General features: G+C 45.9%; 1 protein-coding gene across 2 annotated transcripts in view; it reads left to right on the top strand.

Moving 5' to 3' along the window:
• arhgef25a (Rho guanine nucleotide exchange factor (GEF) 25a) overlaps positions 1 to 24560 on the top strand; it is a 122375-nt gene that overhangs the window by 65183 nt on the left and 32632 nt on the right. For both annotated transcript variants that reach the window (XM_084333957.1, XM_084333956.1), the window contains exon 4: positions 6086 to 6196. In XM_084333957.1, the coding sequence (XP_084190083.1) occupies positions 6086 to 6196 (111 nt within the window). The remainder of the gene's footprint in view (positions 1 to 6085; positions 6197 to 24560) is intronic.

Raw genomic sequence — 24560 nt, 5'->3', positions numbered from 1 at the left:
GTCAAGGAGTCGCTTGGGGTGCTGGGTTCGAGGTCAGCTACGTCTGAAGCGCAGCTGAGGGGGGTGGAGTTCCGAACTCCCTCTGGTGCCCACGGTTCTCTCACGGGCCTCTCGCTTAATGTCAATAGCCTCTGCTGTACGAGGGAGTGGCCGGTGTCGCTCGCCTTTGTGTGTAGGCAGCGTGTAGACGTGGGTTGACTGTCAAGTCCGTAGAGGGGGCCCTGGAGCGTCCATCCCAGTCGGGTCTGAACCGCGACTGGGCATCCTTTGGGTCCGATGTGGGCCGCCTCAATTGGGAGAATGAGGTCCGCGTGGTCGGAGCCGATGAGCAGGGTCGGTGTGGCGCCGTCGATAAGCGGTATAGGTAGTTGACGTAGGTGCACATATTTAGCCATCAGCTGTGGGATGGGGTAGGTGTACTGAGACAGGCCTATGTCGTGGCTGGTGAAGACGTTGGTTATACTATACTGCTTCTCGGGCTGGTCCACCGCTGCTATCTTGAAGGAGACCTTTTCACCTTTTATGGTCTTCTGGTCCCTTCTGATGGTGCGTATGGTCATGGTATCTTTGACACCCCGCAGGCCCAACTGGGCTGCTGCGGAAGCGAGGAGGAGAGTCTTTTCAGACCCATCGTCCAGGACGGCGTAAGTGTCCAGGACCTTGTCCTCGTAGCTCAGGAGCACTCTGACCACTTTGAGGAGCACTCGGGGGGTCCCGCTATGCTGGTCAATGTGGAGCACTCTGTTGGTCGGTTGCCTTGGATCTTCTGGTGGGCTCCGCACCGTGCTGCGCGGTAAGCGGCGCCCGCCTGGGTTGCCCCTGCGCGGTAAGCGGCGCCCGCCTGGGCCGCCTCACGCCACTGGTCAACTTGGACGGGGTCCAGTGTCTTATATTCGGCGCACTGTGCCAGCCAGTGTCCGCCATCGCAGTAGGTACAGTAGGGAGCGGTCTGGTGGCTCTTCGGTACTGGTGCCACCGCCTCGGCATGGTACAGTACCGCGACGGGCCCACTCTGTTGTCCTGGCTGACGCCTGTTGATGTCATGCAGGACCTCCAAGTGGGTGCCACCGCACCTGCTGCACTTCTTCTTCAAGCGGCACTCAGCTGCTAGGTGGCTGCGCGCGCAGCGGAAGCAGCGGCGGTGGTCCTTGATCCACTGACTCACCTCGTCCGTGGTCAGCTTCCCGAAAGTGTCGCATTGGTACAGCCGATGTTCTCCCTCACAGTACTGGCACTCAATCTTCCACTGGTCCTCTTTCGTCGAGGGGGTGTTGTGGTTCTTGCTGCTCGGTACTGATTCTGATTGGTGCATGACGGTCACCAATCTGCGGCCATCGTTTGCTCTCCTAGGTCCCTCTCTGGAGCTTGGTGTGCTCCGCATGAACGTATCCAACCGTAGGCTGTTGACTTCTCTCGCCAGGAAGTCGGCTAGGTCTAGGAGGGATGGCTCGGGACCGTTAGAATCACGGTGGTCTCTTTGCCGCCTGAAGCGCTCTTGTCGGGCGGGCGGAAGCTTCTCTAAAATCCTCTCGACATTAGAGTTCGCGTACAGTTCGTGCATACCCTTTTCTCTTTGCGCCCCCAGCATCCCTACCAGGGATTGTACCTTGATAGACAGGTCATCTAGTGAGCGATTGTCTGTGGCTGGGGGTAGGCGGTCAATATGCCTTATCTCTTGTATTACGTAGTCCCATATGCGTCCATATCTTTGGTCGAGTGCTGCTAGAGCCGCGGTGTATGGGGTAGTAGAGGTGGCATAGGCCAGCGCTATATTGTGCGCTCGGGGCACCTTGAGGTGCTTCAGTAGGATAGCATATTTGTACGGTTCATCAACTACATCGGACATCATTGTCTCTAAGCACATTCGTAGCTCTGTGTACTGTGCTCTGTTCTCGTGTGTGAAGTCCGGGAACGTCGGTGTGCCAAGGTACGATGCCATGGATGACTGGCACATCGGTGAGCGTTGGGGGAGAGGCCTCCTAGGCGAGTCTCCTCTTACGTGTCGTCTTGGGCTGGTACTTGGTGGGTACCAAGGGCCGGGTACCCAGGTGCTGTTCCTCTGGGCTGGCGGTGCGTCAAACTCACCCGTGAGTTGAGTCGGGGGTTTGTAGCGCAGTGCCTCGGGGCTGACTTCTGGGCTGTACTGGGCCTCCTGGTCCAGAGTACGTTGCTGCTGGTCGGGGCTGTACTGGGCCTCCTGGTCCAGAGTACGTTGCTGCTGGTCGGCTTGACATTCCTCCTCTTCCTCCTCCTCTTCCTCTGCGAGGACCTGGAGTCTTCTGTTCAGTCTCTCGGCGTGGTCCGGTTCTTCCCGGTTGCTGGGTCTCGTATGGACCGGCCGGGGAGGGGGTTCGGAGACGTGGACAGGATCCTCCTGTTGGCGGGGTCCCGGGTCGCTTGGTCGGGTAGGGGAATGCGTCCTAGACCCTTGTCGTGACGATCTCCGGGAGCTCCGTGCGGAGAGAGGGGGTGTCGCCATGGCAACCAATTTGTCCATCAGCTGCGCCTGCAGCCGGTCGCGCTCTGCCTCGCGCTGGGCATGGGCTGCGTCGCGCGCTGCTTCGCGCTGGGCATTGGCGGCGTTGCGCTGCGCATTGGCGCTGGCCTGGGCGGCGTCGCGCTGTGCGTTGGCGGCGTCGCGCTGGGCATTGGCGCTGGCATGGGCGGCGTGGAGCTGTGCATTTGCGACGTCGCGCTGTGCATTGGCGGCGGCGTGCTGTGCATCGGCGCGGCTTCTTTCAATGTTCTCTTCCGTCTGAAGGCGTCTGGTCTCCAGTCTTATGCGGTCGTCTTCACTCCTTTGTTGCGCCTGGAAGCGCTCTCGCTCGGCTGCAGAATGTTCGCGCTCGCGCGTCTGTTGCGCTGTTGCGATCGCGTTCGGTGGAGGCTGCCAGGGTGGCGATGAGTGCCTGCGCCAGCATCTTGTCCGCCTCGCTGGGGGAAGACGCTGGTTGAGGTGATCCGCTCCTGGCAGTACTCGTTGGAGATCTGTTCTCCTGTGGCGAGTCCTGGAGATCCATCTCCGGGGTGCTCTCCTCTTCTTGTAGCGGGTAGAGTTCCATCCCTGGAGGGCTGTCTTTATCCTGGAGCTCTCCGGGGACTACTTCTTCGGTCTTGGCGGGGGGTAAAGTCATGTCGGGTCCCTCCTGGTCCCTACCGTGAGCTTGGTCAGTTATGTTAGAACCCACTAGGGCCTCTATTGGCGGGGTAGCCTGGTCGATAGGGTCGGACATAATTTTACTATCTACTTTTTCCGCGTTTACCGTCTGTAGAAAGCTAGGTAGTATATTGGCAACGTAATCCTCTAAGTACTGAGGTGTCTGCCGTCTACGCTGCGGGCGATCTACTTTAGGAGAACCGTTTTGTGGAGTGTTCATCATAGGCCATGTCAATATTAATACCACTATATTAATATTACACTAGTTACCCTCCGGCTCGAAGGACCAATTGTAACTGAGGGGTACAATTCCCTGACTGTATTGATAAGTATGGTATCATTAAACCACTACCGCTTTATGTACTTTAATTACTGGCCATACAGTACATGATATATAAATATGATGAACACTTCCCACAATGAACCGGTTCTACACAAAGTTGTCTTTAAGTATTTATTGCAGCAAAAGGTACATAATACTTCTCTATTATACTTTGAATGCACTTGTAAGGCAAAGGAATGTGCGTAGGCAAATCAACAATGAATGTCCATTCTCTGGTTACGCAGGAGGTAATTATACAACCTGAATCTTAGGGAATTATATCTATGGTACACTAGTAATATATAGCGGGAGATACTGGAAGGGTCCCCCTGGTTGTAAGCCAGCAGGGGTAGAGGATCTGTCGGTAGTAGAGAGTCTGGTCAACGATGACTAAGGAGACTCCAAGTACAGGAGACGGTGCAATAGCCTCTTGATCCACAGACGAATACAGCTGTTCTCCGTAGACTGTAGCTCCACAGTGAAGAAAGCTAGCCGGCCTCAGGCTCTCTGAGGCGCAGACTCGACTGGTCCTCACAGGGTAAATCCAACACGTGTAGGCGTCGGCGATTCTCCGCTCCATAAATCACAGGACCAAAACAAATATAATCCAGCCGCAAAGGGCTATGTAGTCGTCGGGTAGATTAATCCAGTGTACATGTCCACACGGTTCTCGTCTAGGTCTCCTCGGGTGAAAGCGCCATGAAAGCAGCCCAGCCTGGATAAGCACTCTAGCTGATACGAGGAAGCGTTGGTGATGCTGGTCACTGTAGAACTTTAGCCGCACGATACACTATACACAAATAGACTATTACTGACTTAATAGAAATATGTCGCACTCGACGGTATAGCGCCAAACTATGACAATTCAGTTATTAATTCGCACGCGGTCTCAATGCTCTATTCGGGGCCAAACAGGCCATACTTCACCGCACGGAGTATCGTGGGTGAGGCTTCAACTTATTGGGTAACTCTGACTTCTGACTAAGTGCTTCTGTATTCACCTGCGCCATATTTATATGCACGGCGAACAAACTAGTGCCAACCTCATTTCTGTCTCGTAGCCCTGGGCAAGGCCGGGCATGCACAGACATGTCTTGACGGTGACTTTGAACCTGACTCTGGAGGCACGGCTCTGGCGCCTGTGGACCGCTGTCCAATAGGAGAATGAAATATTATGGTCTGGGCTAAAGGGGTATTCCGTGTATATGTACAAGGAATATACAAGGGATATCAAACGATATACAAATACTATGCAATATATATCAATCAATAAATACATATATTCGGTTTAATCTGACCCTTTGTAACACCGACTCTCTACTTTCCCCCGTTTACGCTCGTCTTCACAGCCTAGAATATGACACGCCCACTGATGATGTCACGGTTCGCGAGGAAAAAACTAAAATGTTTCGGTGCCAGCTGAGCACCGATTTGTCACGTTCTGAACCAATTAATCCCAGTGTGAATGCGCCGGCCGGTGCGAGATTACGTTCGGGAACCTGCTCCAGCACAGAGCCCGGCCGGTGTGAAAGGCCTCTGTAGTGTTCACAGTGTGTGTGAACAGGTTCTGAAGTAAATAGACACATGGTTAGTATATACAGATATAAAGCCACCATCCTTACCACAGTCTGTTTACACGAGCAGGCCTATACTGTCAGAGGAGACAGAGTGTAGAGACACAGGGTTGAGGTAGTGTTGCTTCAGCAGGCCTATGAATGTCAGAGGAGACAGAGTGTAGAGACACAGGGTTGAGGTAGTGTTTCTCCAGCAGGCCTATGACTGTCAGAGGAGACAGAGGGCTAGATCCACAAAGAATGGATTGCACGGAGCAAGTTGCACCCTTACTTACAATTAATTATGAATTGAAAATAGGGGACCCTGATGTAAACAAGACGAAAGTATTTCTCTGGTCTGCATCCCCTTAACAATTGTGTGTATTGAGCCGTACTGTATTGTACCCATTCTGCAATCTGTTAATAAAATTTTCATTCAATCAATCACCGTGCAATCCATTCTTTGTGGATCTAGAGTGTAGAGACACAGGGTTGAGGTCGTGTTGCTTCATGTTGGACCAGGTGTTGTGGCCGGTGAAGAAGATGCTGGTTACGTAACAACCACACTTCCCTCAGGATCTCAGTCTAACACTTTCACTTTTCTCTATGACTCATGTACTCTTGCTGTCGTGCTGTGTGTGTGTGTGTGTGTGTGTGTGTGTGTGTGTGTGTGTGTGTGTGTGTGAGATCTATTTTGTGTCTACATCACTGCTGTGAAGCCGTTTGGGCTGCAATGCTTGTATAAAAGGTGCTATACAAATAAAGTGTATAATTATTATTATTAATAATAATAATAATAATAATAATAATAATAATAATAATAATAATAATAATAATAATAATAATAATAATAATAATAATAATAATAATAATAAAAAAAATAAAAAATACATTACAAAGACTGTAAAAGACTGAAAGTGCGTTGCTATGGACACTTGCATGTGTACACAATGTGCATGCATGCTATACTGTATTATGCTTAACTGCTGTAACAATGTTGTGTTACTCTATTTTGACAATGTGTTACACTGACACTGTGTGTGTGTCCACTAGGAGTGGAAAGATGGCCTGGCCAGCCCAGAGGACTTGTCCCCCGCTACGCTGCAGTCTCCCAGCTACCTAACCGACTCGCTGATGGGCTGCACCTCGCTGGCACAAACCCTGGTCAGTCGAATACTGTACACACCACCTCTAAACTGTCATCATCTAGATTAGAAAGAGTGACATACTGCATCAAGATATAAATAGAGACAAATAAAGATCTCTCTCTCTCTTGGGGTCATGCCAGGAATACGCTGGGATGCCAGAGCACAGAGTAAACATCCTCATTTGTAGAACATGAATAAATGAATACGACGAGAGGCTTTATGAGGTCTTCTATCAAGCGATGATTCATTTTAGCTGATCTGGTCGTACTGTCCTGAGACGAGCGCTGATTTCCTCTGAGAGGATCCAGGCTGGAGGTGAAATCAGGCCTCTTTTGTTTCCATGGTCCCCCCAGCCTGAATGAGAGAGAGAGAGAAGGAAATGGAGAAAGACAATAGAGAGAGAGAGAGATAGAGAGAGAAATTGAGAAAGACAAAAGAGAGAGATAGGGAAATGGAGAAAGACGAGAGAGAGCGAGAGAGAGAGAGAGAGAGAGAGAGAGAGAGAGAGAGAGAGAGAGAGAGAGAGAGAGAGAGAGAGAGAGAGAGAGAGAGAGAGAGAGACTCAGCCTGATCTGAAATTGACTAACTCTATTGCTGCTGGCTGAGCTTCACTATCAAATCAAATAAATAGAAGCAAATACTGGTACATACTGGTACATACAGACAACCCACATGACTACACAGACATCTACACTGCGGACAAAACATGTCAATGATGTTTCACCTGTTTCACAAACACAGCCTTCAAAGAAGCTCAACTCAAATTACAATAATAATAATAAATTATATTTGTAACACACTTTATATTTGTAACAATCTCAAAGTGCTAATTATATAGAACAAGTCAAATGATCTCATCCTGTTGGCAGATTCTTTTGTATTATCTAAAACTAAATAAGTCTTAAATTACATTTAAGATGGAAAAATGTGTCAGTGTACACACACACACACACACACACACACACACACACACACACACACACACACACACACACACACGTTACTCTTATGAGATCACTACATACACCAATGGGGTTCGACAGCAACCTGTCTGACGGATTGGATCTCGTTCAACATGCTACCAAAACCGATGCCCGGAGATAAATAGGAATTGACACCGACTGGCGAACACCATGAAAGATGAGTCTTCTTTCTTCTGAGAAATGAAAAAGAACACCGTTAGGACACACACTCTTTTCATTTTTCACCCATCAAACATTTTGAATCAGTCGCTTGTGGCAATGGAAACGTCTCACGGCAGACATTCAAAGGTTCTGTGAGATGGGAACTCGGACAAAGAGCTGGATGGCGTAGTAGGGCAGCAATAATAGAACACTGCATACACAGTAGCAGCTGGGAAAGTCCCCCAAAAAAAGACAGAAGACCACTTAAAGGTAGAATCTATAATGGCGTCAAACAGCGACCTCTTGGCAAAAGAGCCCTGGTTGGTATTACACTTTGTTTTGGTCTGATGTTTAGTAACTTATTATACTGTGCATTTCTCCAGACCTCTCTTGGCAGCATTAACAACCCCTCCCCCCTGTATCACCACTCAACTCCAACCCACACATCAGATCAAAAGAGAACATGTAACAAAGTGCAAAGTGCTAATTAGTGGTTCGGGAGGTGGAGCAGTCGTCTGGCAATCCCATTTCGATGTCAAAGTGTCCTTGAGTAAGACACTTAACCCCTAACCGCTCCGGATGAGCAGGTTGGCACCTTGCATGGTTGCCTCTACCATCGGTGTGTGAATGTGTGAGTGAATGGGTCAAATGTGAGGAACAAATGACCATTTAATACTAAGCGGGGCTCTTTTGCCTAGAGATCGCTGTTTGATAGCATATATGAGTATATGCCTGTTTACTGATCAGTACACATATTTCAAGTTCAAGTTTCAAGTTTCTTTATTAGTTGTCATACAGTACAGAATACTTTTATACAAAATGCTTCTTTCTGTTTCGCTCCAGAGACTGTGCTAGGCAAAGATAGATAATAAAATAAGTATAGCAAGTATAAAATAGAAGTCAAGTACGTAGACAAGATTTTTCAGTTTAAACATAATATATACATACAATGCTCTATGTAGAGTAGAAGTAACTGAGTTACCATACAATAGGTGTACTAAAGTGGTTAAAGTGGGTGCTGCAGTGAGTTGTATGTTTAAAGTGAGTGTGTGCGTGTGGATGTGTGTGCTGTGAGTGCATTTGATGGTTGTTACATAGTGTTATTGTTCGTTGAGCATCCTGATGGCCTGGGGATAGAAGCTTCTTCTGAGTCTCTCTGTGCTTGCCATGAGACTCCGGTATCGCTTGCCTGACCGCAGCAGTTCAAAGAGGCAGTTGTTTGGGTGGCTCGAGTCTTTGATAATTCTCTTAGCCTTGCCCATGCACCGCTTGTTGTAAATGCCCTGGAGAGTGGGAAGCCCCCCTCCAATTGTGCGTTCGGCTGAGCGGGCCACTCTCTGTAGTCTGCTACGGTCTTGTACGGTGCTATTCCCAAACCAGGAGGTGATATTGCCAGTCAGGATGCTCTCTATTGTGCATGAGTAGAAGTTCTTAAGGATCTTCTGACTGACTTGGAACTTTCTTAGGCGTCTGAGGAAGTAGAGGCGTTGCCGTGCCTTCTTCACAACACTGTCAATGTGTGAGGTCCATGTCAAGTCCTCGGATATGTGGACTCCGAGGTACTTAAAACTGTTCACTCTCTCAACTGGTGCCCCGTCGATGCTGAGGGGGCTGTAGTCCCTGACCCCCGACATCCTAAAGTCCACAATCATCTCCTTTGTTTTGCTGACGTTCAGGGAGAGGCTGTTCTCTTGACACCATCCCGCTAGAACCTTGACCTCCCGTCGTTTGCAGAGATCAGGCCCACTACTACTGTGTCGCCACTAAGCCCACGTGACCCTACGCTAGCACGCCCCCCTTATCGCCGCCAGTTATCGCGTACGCCCGCGCATGAGCCGCGACAAGCGCCTTCAATGACAGAGCTCTCATATTTGTGAATGCATAAACTATATCTTAAATTATGTGTCTAATATGGCCGTCGCTTATCAATGACTTGTTTTGTTTACATCAGGGTGAACGCTGTTGCATTCGCAAATATGAGAGCCAGCAATACGCAGCTCCAGTTAACCTAATTTATACCGTAATGAATCATTAAAAAAATATACCGTTAACTGGAATATGTTGTTTCTTTACACATATGTTGGATTATGTAATTAGTTTGTCATGACAAACCAATAAAAAATCGCTACTTTACATCAGGGTGAACGCTGTTACGCTGCCACCACCCTCTTCAATGACAGAGCTCTCATATTTGCGAATGCATAAACTATATCTTAAATTATGTGTCTAATATGGCCGTCGCTTATCAATGACTTGTTTTGTTTACATCAGGGTGAACGCTGTTGCATTCGCAAATATGAGAGCCAGCAATACGCAGCTCCAGTTAACCTAATTTATACCGTAATGAATAATTAAAAAAATATACCGTTAACTGGAATATGTTGTTTCTTTACACATATGTTGGATTATGTAATTGGTTTGTCATGACAAACCAATAAAAAATCGCTACTTTACATCAGGGTGAACGCTGTTACGCTGCCACCACCCTCTTCAATGACAGAGCTCTCATATTTGCGAATGCATAAACTATATCTTAAATTATGTGTCTAATATGGCCGTCGCTTATCAATAACTTGTTTTGTTTACATCAGGGTGAACGCTGTTGCATTCGCAAATATGAGAGCCAGCAATACGCAGCTCCAGTTAACCTAATTTATACCGTAATGAATCATTAAAAAAATATACCGTTAACTGGAATATGTTGTTTCTTTACACATATGTTGGATTATGTAATTGGTTTGTCATGACAAACCAATAAAAAATCGCTACTTTACATCAGGGTGAACGCTGTTACGCTGCCACCACCCTCTTCAATGACAGAGCTCTCATATTTGCAAATGCATAAACTATATCTTAAATTATGGCTATGTGTCTAATATGGCCGTCGCTTATCAATTGACAGAGCTCTCATATTTGCGAATGCAACAGCGTTCACCCTGATGTAAACAAAACAAGTCATTGATAAGCGACGGCCATATTAGACACATAGCCATAATTTAAGATATAGTTTATGCATTCACAAATATGAGAGCTCTGTCATTGAAGTGGGTGGTGGCAGCGTAACAGCGTTCACCCTGATGTAAAGTAGCGATTTTTTATTGGTTTGTCATGACAAACCAATTACATAATCCAACATATGTGTAAAGAAACAACATATTCCACTTAACGGTATATTTTTTTAATGATTCATTACGGTATAAATTAGGTTAACTGGAGCTGCGTATTGCTGCCTCTTATATTTGCGAATGCAACAGCGTTCACCCTGATGTAAATAAAACAAGTCATTCATAAGCGACGGCCATATTAGATACATAGCCATAATTTAAGATATAGTTTATGCATTCGCAAATATGAGAGCTCTGTCATTGAAGGCGCTTGTCGCGGCTCATGCGCATGCGCGGGCGTACGCGATAACTGGCGGCGATAAGGGGGGCGTGCTAGCGTAGGGTCACGTGGGCTTAGTGGCCAATCAGAGGAACCCGGAAACCGAACAGCGTTGTAGAAGGCATAGACGCCGTCAGGAAGTCCAAGACCCACTGGCAGAGGTCATAGTTCAAGCCCAGGTCCCTGAGCTTGGCTATGAGCTTGGAGGGGACTATGGTATTGAATGCTGAGCTGTAGTCGATGAACAGCATTCTCACATAGTTCCCCTGCCTCTTGTCCAGGTGTGATGCTGCTGTGTGCAGCACATGGGCTATGGCGTCCTCCGTGGACCTGTTGGGGCGGTATGCAAATTGCAGGGGGTCCAGGTTGATGGGGAGGGAGGAACAGATGTAGCCCTTCACTAGCTTCTCAAAGCACAGAGCTACAGGTGAGAGCTACAGGGCGGTAGTCGTTGAGGCAAGCATATTTCACATTACCTCTGTCACATTTTTGCTGGGCATAGATTTTTTTAAACGTTTGCTTTGTTTACCTTTTTTATGATTCAGATTCTGATTATTTTATTGTCACAGCTTTTTTTTAAATGTACATACATTCAGAAAAATGTGGGATGCTTATTTTTCCCGGCTCCTCAACCGTAGTAGATTTGTAAACATAGTACACAACGTATATTCTATTCTACAAACTATAACTATAAGCTATATAACTATACATATAAATATAAACTATAACTATAAACTAAGTAAGCTATAAATAAACTATAAACTAAGCTCTAAAACTAAACATAATACACATGGGAACAATATGATGCTAAGCTCTACTTCCATCGTGAATACATTTCATACCTTTAGCGTAGGTTCGTCACTGTACCGGTACGGTCTCGCTTTCAGACTCATACGGACGTCATATGGATTCAATGGCAGGATAATATTGAGACACTTGAGAGGAGGGGGGGATGAGGTCAGCGCCTCAGTCTTTTCACCCCCAGCATCTCAGTGGAGTGGAGAGAGAAAGAGAGAGAGACAGTAGGAAATAGAGCTAGAGATACCATGGTTTCTGTCATCCTGCTCTGTTGTTGCCCTCTACTCCACTCACACCCACCCCCATTCTACCTCCAGAGACCACAAGTCCACCATGATGTACATTCTTGTTATTTTCAATTCCCTTTCTTCACGCTGGTTTGTGTAATCTGATCTGGCAACCTCGGTGGGGCCCGGTGTTTGATCAAATGTTCATTGTTTATCGTTCAACGGAAAATTCTTGGAATGACGGGTAAACAGTCAATCGGGCATGGAGGCTACTAGCCCTAGAGATCGCAGTATTTACCAAACAACCTCTCCTTCCTCTGTCATCAGTAAGGACAGTTTGTACACACCGTCGACATTGGGTTAGAAGAACTTAAAGTCATTTACGGTGTCCTCTTCAAACAGGAAGGGGGGGTCATGGGAGGGGGGGATTGAGGTGAACTGGAATAGAGTTATCTCTACCTCTCCTTCCCTTTCCGTCTCTCTCTCCCTCTCTCTCTTTCCGTCTCTCTCTCTCTCTCTCTCTCTCTCTCTCTCTCTCTCTCTCTCTCTCTTCTCTCTCTCTCTCTCTCACTCTCTCTTGCCGCCCCAACTAAAGCATATTTTTTCCTGTAGGAAAAACAACAAGCCGTGATCTCAGCTTTTATTAAAACTCTCTGCGATTTGACTTTGGCTTCTGGGTAGAAAAACAAAAGCGGGCAGCAGGGGGAGTGAAAGGGGGGGGGGATCTTTCCTGTGGGCTTTTGCCAGCGCACATCTGGAAGTGATCAGGCAGCCGGGGAGACCTGTCAGCCAGGCAGCAGCACTTCTAACGGGGCCACGCAGGGCTGCCGGGGGCCTGTGTGGAGCTCTCCATAAACACACACACACACACACACACACACACACACACACACACACACACACACACACACACACACACACACACACACACACACACACACACACACACACACACACACACACACACACACACACACACACACACACACACACACACACACACACACACACACACACACACGTCTCAATAACCCATTAAAGTCTTTATTTGAATTATACATCCATAAGATTAAAATATTTCAGCGGTTCAACTTGGTTTTAAGGACATTTGAGGATACAGAGAGCCACACAGCCCGGTATTACAGCAGAGACTATGCGATCTGGCCAGTTGTTGTCTTTTCTTTGACAGGCCTGCAATTTTCAAGCCACTAAAAGCACATTCATGGACATATCAATCATTAGCCTACAGACATGGCTAAAACCTCTGATATGTGCAGGTGGTACTTGGGTCGGTTTGTCCAAGAAAATGTATACGGGTCAAATGAGCAACATATCTCAAGAATAAGCATTTCTCTTCACTGACAATGGAGATATCAAGGGTGTTAAGAATGTTGGAAGTTATATCAAAAGTAACATTAAAACTTTCAGGCATCACTTGAAGTCATCTGTATATTGTCACTCATCAGTAATTAGTGATAGTGATTTAAAAGCTTGCTGGCGTAGCATCAGTTTTCCTGGAGTTCTCCTCCGAGGGATCCACCTAGTGCTAAGTACACCATAATCCTATCTTTCACTCCACTCTGAACAATTTTCCTTTCCCTCCCACTCTGCTATTTCTCCACTACCTCGCTTCCTCCCTACTCCCTTCACCTTTCTCCCTGCCACTCTTGACACCACAATGTGTCTCATACCTATATCCACAATCTGCTCCTCCAGAACAGATTCAACCCACCCAGTGCAGTTTGCTAGCAACTAATCTCTCCTACCCTCCTACAGCCACTAATGCCTCTTTTCCATTGCATGGTACCTACTCGACTCTACCCTACTCTACTCTACTCGCTTTAGGTACCTGGTACTTCGTTCCTTTTCCACTGCAGGTACTAAAATAAAGTACTCAGTTTGTCTCTGTGTGGGGAGGCGGGGCTGCTGGTGTACAGCTGAGAGCTCCATAGCTCTGTGAGAGCTCCAGCATAGCTATGTCCGTGAGCTAGGCGCAAGCCAGAGTAAAACACAGTTTTCAATCAATCAATCAATCAATCAATAACAACATTAACGAGACTCTCATTGTGTCTATTCTGCTAACGCTAACGTTACCGCTCATTGTGTCTATTCTACAAGCGTTAACGTTAGCTAGGCTGTCTATGCTAACGTTAATGTTAACGTTAGCATTAGGCTAACAACAAAGCTGTAACGTTACCAGTCTTGCGTCTATTTGCTAACGTTAGCATTAGGTAATAACCGGTTTAAAATGGATGGTGATTACCTCACGTTGTGTCTATTCTACTAGCATTAACGTTACTCATACAAACAATCAATAGCGAGTTATATTGATCACGCTATGTACGATAGCCATGCTAAAACGCTAGCACAACATTAGCACCTAACCTAACAACAAGCTTAAGCCTTAACAAGTCAGCGATCTTTTTGCGAGACTAAACTCTCCGCTCGGTGGCAAATTGTGTTGATGTCGGTTTTGTTTAATCAATAAATGAGGCAGAATACACAGTGACTGTATCCTTTGTTTATTGCACTTGTGCCTGCTGCAAACATAATGAAATCCTATGCGAGACATTAAAGATGGCGGCTTTCTGTTTTCGTTCAGACTCTCCAACGTGTGACGCGTCTCTCTTCTGACCAATCAGTGGTCTGCAGTGTTTCACGTGACTTTTCTGGTACCAGTTCTACTCGCTTGGCACGCGCTTGGAACCTCGACAGAGCAGGGACTAAAAAAGTACCCAAAAAGTACCCAAAAAGTACCTGGTACCAGTTACCGAGTAGAGTAGAGTAGAGTCGAGTAGGTACCATGCAGTGGAAAAGGGGCATAATACACCTGTCACAGTACGGGGAGGCTTATGGAATTGTCAATCAGCAGTCAAAAAAGCCGACTACTTTTTTTTTTTTTTTCATTGTAACCTGTGGTCTAGGTGTCTGTGTTGTCCTTCAGGACTGACCCATGTTGATACAAAATATATGTCATTCATTGTATTGTCCTGAAGTACGGTGTGCAAAAAGAAAAAAAATACTCAATAAAGTATAAGTCATAAAATAAAAAATTTAAATAAAAAAGCTGACTTCATTACTGCCTACGCCCATAGTCAAAATCTGCAGCTCCTGGCTCTAACTCCTGGATAACCCCCAATAACTCATCAACACCTGCAGCAGTATCTACAAACTATAACTTCACTAACAGCATCATTAACACCACGGTAACTCCCCTACATGTATCTGACCATTCCTTCATATCCTTCTCACTAACTCTCATGCTTAAACGAAAGGTCTTCACCCCAACTCAAACCGTCTCACTCAGACACAACCTGCCCTCCCTATCCCCCTCCACCCTCTCCTCTGACATACTATCCGCTCTACCTTTGAGTGACACCTTCTCTGCTCTCCCCACAGAGATGGCAACTGCCACCCTCCTCTCAGCCCTTGCAACCTCCTTCGACAAGCTCTGTCCCCTCGTTGAGAAACCTGCCCGCCGTTCCCCACCCAGTCCATGGCTGACAGATCCAGTGAGAGAACAAAGACAGGTCCTGAGAGAGGAAATATAGAAAGTCACGCCTCACTGCTGACATCGACACATATCACAACCTCTTGTTAACATTCTCCAAAACCATTACTAATGCCAAAGCTTCTTTCTTTCACCATAGGATCGAGGCCTCTGCCAAGAATCTTCGCAAACTGCATGCTACCACGTCCTCCCTCCTCATTCCCCCCCCCACCCCCTCCTCCCTCATCTTTCTCTGCTGAAGACTTCACAATCTTCTTTGAGGAAAAAGTGGAGAACATCCGCAGCTCCTTCTCCAAACCCCCACCCATTCCAAATACTGAATCGAGAACCTCATCCTTCACTCTGTCATCTTTCTCTCCCATTACAGAAGCCGAGACCCTGACACTGGTAAGGTCGAACCGTCCGACTACATTCCAGCTGGACCAGCTACCCTCCCCACTCCTCCAGACCATAGCACCAGACATCCTCCCATTCCTAACAGCAACCATCAACTCCTCACTCAACTCGGGGGTGGTCCCCACCTCCCTAAAACAAGCCAGTCATGCCGCTCATAAAAAAAAAACTGAACCCCACCGTCATAGGCAACTATCGTCCTGTCTCTCTTCTCTCCTTCCTTTCTAAAACACTTGAACGTGCTGTATCCAACCAACTTACTGCTTATCTCTTACAGAATGACCTCCTAGACCAGGGGTAGGCAACCCTAGGCACGCGTGCCTACATAGGCACGCGGGGCATTTTCATAGGCACAGGGGGCAGCATTAAAAAAAAATTATTTGCTTTGAAATATTATAGTGAAATATTTTGCACTGTTGTCGCATTTATCTTGTTGAAATCCTCCCACAGGTTCTTTTTACTACCACATATTTAATTGAGACCCTTTATTTGTTTATTATTTCAATTTAGCTGGAAATACATTGCTACATCATTCAGTAACATTTGCAGAGCCTTATAACAAAAACATTATTACGGTCACCATTGTGACCAGTGGGATTAATCAACAAATTTTATAATTAATTTTTCTATTTCATTGAACATTGCACATGTTAAAAGCCATTTTTTTTACTCAAAATGTGAGTATTACCAAGTCAACTTGTGTTCTTAAAACAATGATAATAAACATAGTTTTATTAGGTTGAAATAATGTGGTTGTGTACTTATTTTTCTGTTAACTTATTATGGATTGAAAACTGAAAACCATAATGCACAGTAACTGAACTCAATATTTTTAAGTTCTGGTAACTTATTATTATACATTTTTTTACAGTGTAGTCTTGCGATCAATCAAAACTTATTTACACGATATACCTCACATTCACCCTCCATTCACATCCTGGTGTTCTCCTGGTGTTCTCCATTAGGCCTGTAGGTGGAGCTATGACAGCACACGTACAGTACACACACCGATGGTGTGTGATGTGTCCAAAAATGAATGGGCAAATGTGAGTGAAATGGTCGCACTGTATGCAGCTGTTTGTCTGCATTGCATTCCCCCCCCGACTCAGATTTAGGGTTGATACAACCATCATAATAATATTGTTAATAATAACAATAACAATAATGATGTAATAATGTACAAATTATCATTAAAAAGACCTGATTATGAGAAAAAGAATTTACGATGCATGGAATATTGTTGAGGCACACTACAACTATATTTCAAACAGGCACTCCATGTCAAAAAGGTTGCTAACCCCTGTCCTAGACCCTAATCAGTCTGGCTTCCGGACTGGCCACTCCACAGAAACGGCCCTCATTGCGGTCAGAGAGGCACTTCACTTAGCAAAAGCGAAAGGCCTCTCCTCTGTCCTGATTCTCCTAGATCTATCTGCAGCCTTCGACACAGTCAACCATCAGATCCTCCTTGCGGCCCTCGCAGGAATGGGAGTGGCTGGCTCTGCGCTGACATGGCTGACATCATACCTCAATGACCGCTCCTACCAAGTGTCATGGAGAGGGACCCTGTCGGCCACCCGCCCCCTGCGGACGGGTGGCCCCCAGGGCTCGGTCCTAGGACCCCTTCTCTTCTCCCTCTACACTAAATCACTGGGTAACATTATCACGTCTCATGGCTTCTCGTATCATTGTTATGCCGATGATACTCAACTCTTCCTCTCCTTCCCTCCCTCAGATATCCACGTCTCTGAGCGGATCTCGGCCTGTCTGTCCGACATCTCCGCCTGGATGACGACCAACCACCTCAAACTGAACCTAAGCAAAACAGAATTGCTCCACCTGCCGGCCAAATCCTCCCCCCTGACCGACCTTTCCATCACAGTCGAGAATGCAGCTGTGACCGCGTCCCCGACCGCCAAGAACCTTGGTGTTGTTCTCGACGACCAGTTGAACTTCTCTGCTCACATCGCAGCGACAACCAGAACCTGCAGATTCCTCCTGAGCAACGTCAGAAGGATCCGCCCCTTCCTGACAAAAGAAGCCACCCAACTCCTCGTCCAATCAACAGCCATCTCCCGCCTCGACTACTGCAACGCACTGCTCGCTGGCCTCCCGGTCACTGCCACCAAGCCTCTTCAACTCATTCAGAACGCAGCGGCCCGCCTGATCTCAAACCTACCGAAGTTGGCCCATGTCACCCCACTTCTTAGGGACCTGCACTGGCTCCCCATTGCTGCACGAATCCGCTTCAAGGCCCTCGACCTAGCATACCGTGCGGCAAAGGGAACCGCTCCCGCCTACCTCCGGTCAATGGTCTCTAACTACACACCCCTACGCTCTGCATCTTCTGGCCGCTTCAGACCTACTCATATCCAAGCTCCGGGAGGGTCATCAAAGAGAAGTCGCCTATTCTCAGTCCTTGCCCCACAATGGTGGAATGAACTACCCACCCCAGTTAGGACAGCCAAAACCCGTCCAATCTTTCGCCGTCGACTAAAGACGCACTTCTTCAACCATTATCTGAAAAAAAAGAAAGAAAAAAATTAAATATATAAAATCTAACCCTAACTAACCTTACTGTCATGCACTTGTCCTAATAAACTAACCTACACTGTAGCACGCAACACTTTGATGAACATTGTTACTCAGCTGATAGAGTTGTACCCTTCCTGATGACTTGTCGTACAGAACTTGTAAGTCGCTTTGGATAAAAGCGTCAGCTAAATGACTAAATGTAAATGTATTGTACGTGACTGATCGCTGTAGCAACCAAATCAATAACTAGGGCTGTACCGAATGTCATTTTTTAACATTCGAAGCTTCTATTGAAGTATTCGAAAGAAGCTTCGAATGTCTGTCATCATATTTTATGACGTTTTTTTTCAATAAAATTCATTATTTTGTATTTTTAATCAAGTACTTTGGTGCACCACTTTCTCCCCTTCCAAAGTACAAGCTGTCTTTGGCTGGGCTCCGCCCATACTCGCAATGCGCTTTGATTGACAGTCACCCACCTGCACTGGCAGATACGCTAGGATGGAGGAAGCTTTTCAAAGCACACCAGTAGAGAGAGAGAGAGAGAGAGAGAGAGAGAGAGAGAGAGAGAGAGAGAGAGAGAGAGAGAGAGAGAGAGAGAGAGAGAGAGAGAAAGATCCCCCCTGAGTCCCAATCCCTCCCACCCTTTTTTACTAGTGAAGCTGCTGTCTTCTCTGTCTGTGTGACTGGGTTGGCTAGCTAGCGGCTAACGTTAGTGGGCATCAGGAATAACGAGGATGCATTGCAAAGCTTATTAGAAGCATTGACGTTTTCACTGCACATAGAAACAGCGCGGGGGGAAAGCTGGGATTTATTTCAACCGAAGCACTCTGGAGCTATGCTGTCGAACACTTTTGAGGAAGTGCTGACAGTGGAACAGCTGAAGGTGGCAACTCTGCTGTCGAAACCGCTTCCGCTTTATTTCCACTCGCTGCTCATAATTTCAACGTATCACAGTTGATTGTGGGCGGGCGGTGGCAGATTAGAATTATTTACACGTCACGTCACAGATCTGAGTAAATTCAGAATGGCTTGTTTCAGTGGGGGTACTATAAGCTGAACTGCAGAAACGGGACTTGGTACAGATTTCACATTTAGTCAGTGTTGGTACAACCCCACATTGCTTGAAAACAATGCAAAACACTGGAAAAGGCCATTTTTACAATAGGGGACCTTTAATGAATATAACTCATCAGTTTCGTCAACATAAATAATCCAATAAGGGCACGGTTGGTACGAAAGTGATGGTGACGTCTTGATGGAGCGCTGAGTGCCAAGCGGATGCAGATGATAAATGTTTTATTTAAATCTTTATGACGAGTCATATACTATAATAGTATAATACTATAATATTAGTGTAGCCTAATTTGTATCTGCAACTGTGAAGAAAACCCCCATTGGTTTTAAACAGAATGAATAGACACATAAAAATAGACACATATATATATAAAAATATTATAAAAAAATTAAAATTCGAATGTTGATTTGGAATTCGAATGTCAACATTATGAACGAAGCTTCGAAGCTTTGAACTATTAGGTACAGCCCTATCAATAACACAGCCATATTTAGAAGTATACAGGACTTTATATGCACTATATCCATTCACGACATGTGCAAGATATGCGTGTGAATCAGGGTGCAAGATGCCAGGGTGCCATCGAGCCAGGCCAGGCTCAAGGTTCCTATAACGAAGGTTTGGTGACCAATTGACTTAAATGGGATCCTGGTCCCAGCCAAGACTATTGAAGGCTAAGTCACCCGAAGGGGTACAGCACATGCTAGACCTTTTCTTTTCTAAAGACCTTGGTCGGGCTTAGTTGGCAACACCTATAATATAGAGAAAAAGTGGAAAATGGCTTTGCCTACAGCAGCATTATTATTTAATGTATGGTAGTACACACACACACACACAAACGCGCACACGCACGCATATATACTTTACTCATTATGAAGAGGAGCTAATCAGCAAATACGTCAAGGGTTTACAAGTTTACAAGCAGCAGGTAAACACGGGAGGCGAAACAAGAGTGCTCCAACCTTCTATCCCTTCATCTATCAATCCATCAAGTTTGTTTTAAAAAAAAATTACCCAGGGACAGTGCACATTAATGAACATCTTCAGTTTCCACATCAATGTAAATGTGCCAGATTTGAGCTAATTAGCTAGTTTCCATCTGTAGTCCCTGCCTACCATGCATGTCTTTATGGTGTGGGTGGAAACTGGAGTACCCAGAGGCAAGCCACGCGAACACAGGGAGAACATGTACTCCACACACCCTGCTGGGGTTCGAACCCAGGAACTTCTTGCTGTGAGGCAGCAGTGCTAACCACTGTGCCACCGTGCCGCCATTATATATCTATCTATCCATCCTTCCATTCATCCATCTGTTTATTTCGCCATCGGGCAGCCGTCAATGAGAGTGCGACTGCCGTGTTTGATTAGGGGTGTGTGTGTGCATGCACAAGCAGGTATGTGTATGTGTCTAAGGTGGGGAGGTTTGAGCGAGAGACACAGAGGGACACAAGGTGACAGGACTGCTCCCATGAGTTTACACAGCCATGACTTAAGGGATAACATTAAATGGACACACACACGGACAAGATGCCCTAAATATAGACATTCTCGAGGCAAGGGAGATGTAGAGACTGATAGAGAGATGTTTGTCCACCACATAAAGGGAGAATTGTACTCATTGTCAAGCGCTTACCAAAACAGATGGGGAGTTCTGTGCACGGAGGAAGAGGGTAGAGTTAGTGATGCTCTTTGCTCTGCTGCTTTGTTGTGCCTGTCCTGTTTATATGAGGAGGTCCACAGGAAATGAGATCAATTCCAGGAAGAAGTGTGAAAAGGAGGTCATGTATATGCACCATAAACACGATTGATTAGATCAGGGACACCTATATACGCTTACTGCCGTATGGACCTCTGCTCTGAATTACGAGGCGCTACTGTGGGAGTGAGAGGACGATGTTCACTCTGGAGAAATGCATATGCTCTGTGTGTGTGTATAACAAGGAGGCATATGCAGAAAAAGCCTTGTGTAAATTGTCAATAAAGAAAATCTTCTATAATTTTCTTCTTCTATTATGTAGTCAAGTCAAGTCAAGAGTCAAGAGTTTTATTTGTCACGGCATACAAGCATACAGTGAAATGTGGGAGGTCATGCCCGCAGCGATTGTGCAATAATACATGTAATAAGATAAGACATTTGTGCAATAATACAAGTAATAAAAATAAGACATAACAGGTATAATGTACATAAAGTTTACAAAAAGCATGGTAAAAGACATGCTAAGGTCCTGCGATAGTACAATACAATGTTAGCTACGGATGAGGCACTGGGTCTTATGTACACTACTATACAATACTATACTATACAATCTACAGTTATACTATATATCCTTATGCTATCTTGCTATATCCATCTATTTACTATACAAGAACCACTCCCGTTCTTTATTTTTTCCTTTTAACACTATGGCGTCCATTTACGAGTATATACGTGTTTCGATTCCATGCGTTGTGGTCCAGAGCCACGAGTATACTCGTGACGAGTTGTTATTGTTTTATTCCATATTTATAACGCTTATTAGGTACCCGATCCACTAGCAGGATCTTTCCACATATTTGATTTTCGAAACATGCAGTACCGGCCAGATCCGCTTAGGGGCGCCATCGCTCCACTGCAGTATCATTGATGGGATTTAAAAAAATATATGCTTTTACAGTCCTGTGGGCGGATCATAGATCCTTGATTCCAAAAGAAGACCCTCCATCTTGGATCAGCTTGCCAAACGTTTTTTTCAGCGTGGAATAATGGGATTTATGATTAGCCAATGTGCATATCGATCTACCAGAATCCGATGACTGGTGAGGAAATGCTGCCGGCGATCACATGGCCTGACGGTAGGATAATATTACCCCAAATTACAGCTGGATTGGACGTTGTTTTATAACCTAACGTGATAGACTACTGACATTGGCTACCGGAACGCACACTCTATTGCTAATCAATAATACTGATCGGCGTTCCCCGCCGCCCCCATTTCATCCATAGATGCTCTGTAATAGTCCGGATGCTACGCAGTTTGTTTTATTTCATTCGTATATATACAGCAGAAATGGCGTTTGATATAACGGCGCCAACATTTAGCCTTTTTTGCAGCCTCCTGCAGAAAAGCCTAGACGGAAAGCGCGATATACCTTATATTCACAACGCTATAAAATGACAACCAACCGATGGATTTTTATTTTCTTTAAGCCATTATGAAGGCACGGTTTATGCACTCAAGTGACAATGAGAATGGACAGATAGCAATACTATAAATGATATATAAAGCTCTTAGAAAGTACATCGGTTTGTTTACAATCCTCTGTCCTCTGAGGCCTAAATCACCGCGGGGCGCCGGTCGCCATAGTGTTAAAATGACCTTTTCATTTTGTAAAGTGACCGTTGAGTGTGAGCGTGTGCAGCATGTGTGTGTGTGTGTGTGTGTGTTCGTGCTGAAGTGACTGTTAGGCCTTGTCCAGACTAAAACGATTTTGATCTGTTTCGTTTTCGTTTCGTTTTAAGGTTTCCGTAAAAACGAAAACGTCTCAAGATAATAAGTGCATGCCACAAATTTACAAAATAAATATCTTTCCTGTTTCTTTTATTTTGAAAACCCCCGACCGGAAGTGTTATAGTGTCTGTTGCTAGCAGCTTAACTTGTGCCGGCCGGTTCTGTGCTTTTTGAGCTAACGTAACATCATTCGGTTTTCCAAAGGAGAGGAGAGAAAGACCGCGGCTCACATGCAGCTCAAACTACCTGTTGGAATAAATTAATTGATTGATGTTTAACTTGTCCCTGTGTGTGTCCAGTCATTTCGACTAGCAAACGTCTGTATTTAACGTTACCTCAGGATACCACTGTCTATTGTATTTAGTTGGTTAGCTATTTAGCTAATGTGGATAGCATTTTGAATAGCATCAATGCTAGCTGGCTGGCTACAGCTTTATTTACTAAATTATGGAGGCTTTTTAATCGTCAAGGTAAGAGAGAATTTGTCATGATCAACTGAAGGCGTATGCTATGGAACAATATGTGCTTGGGTTTTCAGAAAAAGGCCAGCTATGTGACGCTAATCTCTAGTTAGTATCGTGTATTGCATCACAGTAGCCTCCCGATCAAGCTCAATAGCTTCTGTAACACGAATGCAACTACTCTGTACTGTATCATGTTTATTTTCTTTGTCTGGGTTTGCATGCGGATTAAGGGAGATGCGTGTGAGCATGTGTGTGCGCCTCGGTCGGGAGTGCAGAACCCCGCTCCGCTTCAGACAGATAGAGAGAGCACAGCATATGTAAAGCTGTAAAAGCCCAATCAAGCTCAATAGCTGTGCATGCCATTGTTGTGATGTTTTCACACACGGGGTAAGGGAGAGGTGGGCTATCGCGTCATCGGTTCAGGAGAAGACGTGTATCGCTTGTAAAGATGGTGACACAATGAGGGGGCGTCTTCAGGCGTCTTCAGAATTGCGCACTCTGGGAGCTGGTATCTGAAAGTATCGTCTACACAGGCTGCCAGAACGCAGTTCCGTGTGGCAGAATGGTGCAAATGATCAAATACTTTGCCTAAAACGACCAAAATTGTTTTAGTCTGGACATGGCCTTAGTGTGTGAGCGTATACAGTGTGTGTGTTGTGTGTGTGCTCATGTGTGCTTGTGTGTGGAGAGTTCAGTGTTCAAGACTCTGATGGCCTGGGGGAAGAAGCTGAGCCGAAGTCTCTCTGTCCTAGTTGCTGGTGACGGTAGGTGCTTGCCTGACCGCAGCAGCTTGAACAGGCTGTTGTTGGGGTGGTGAGGGTCTTTCATTATTCTGCAGGCTCTGGATTTGCACCTCTTGTTATATAAGTCCTGCAGGGGTGCTAGTGCAATACCCGTAGTGCGCTCAGCTGAGAGAGCGAGCAGACACCTCTGTAGTACTATAGTGCACCTGTGTATCCATGGTGATTAATGTGTGTCTAAAGAAAACATGTCACATTATCCCAAATGGGTTTATCCACTTATGTGACATGATAGGAACATTTGATTAATTCATACACACACACAAAAAGAGAATATACATATATCATGCACGAACATTGTATACCTCAATCCCTTCAGCCATCAGCTTGTTTAGAGCCTCCGTTGTTTTGTTGATGGTCTCACACAGAGAGACAGAGAACCTGTCTCTATTCCCCTCTCTATCTTCATGTCTCTACCTGCGAGTGAGGCGTCCACAGCCCGGAGACCATTAATGGGTGACAATCTGATCCCCTTATCATTCCGTCTCCTTTCCCGGTGTCTGCTCGCTCTCTCCGGTCACCCTGGCAACCTGCATCATTATCATCTATCTCAACACCACCCTGGCACCCCCCCCGCC

The sequence above is a fragment of the Notolepis coatsorum genome, assembly GCF_963971535.1.
Source record: "Notolepis coatsorum genome assembly, chromosome: 17".
NCBI lineage: Eukaryota > Metazoa > Chordata > Actinopteri > Aulopiformes > Paralepididae > Notolepis > Notolepis coatsorum.
Note: the sequence above shows the minus strand (reverse complement) of the source record. Positions and strands in the feature narration are given on the sequence as shown.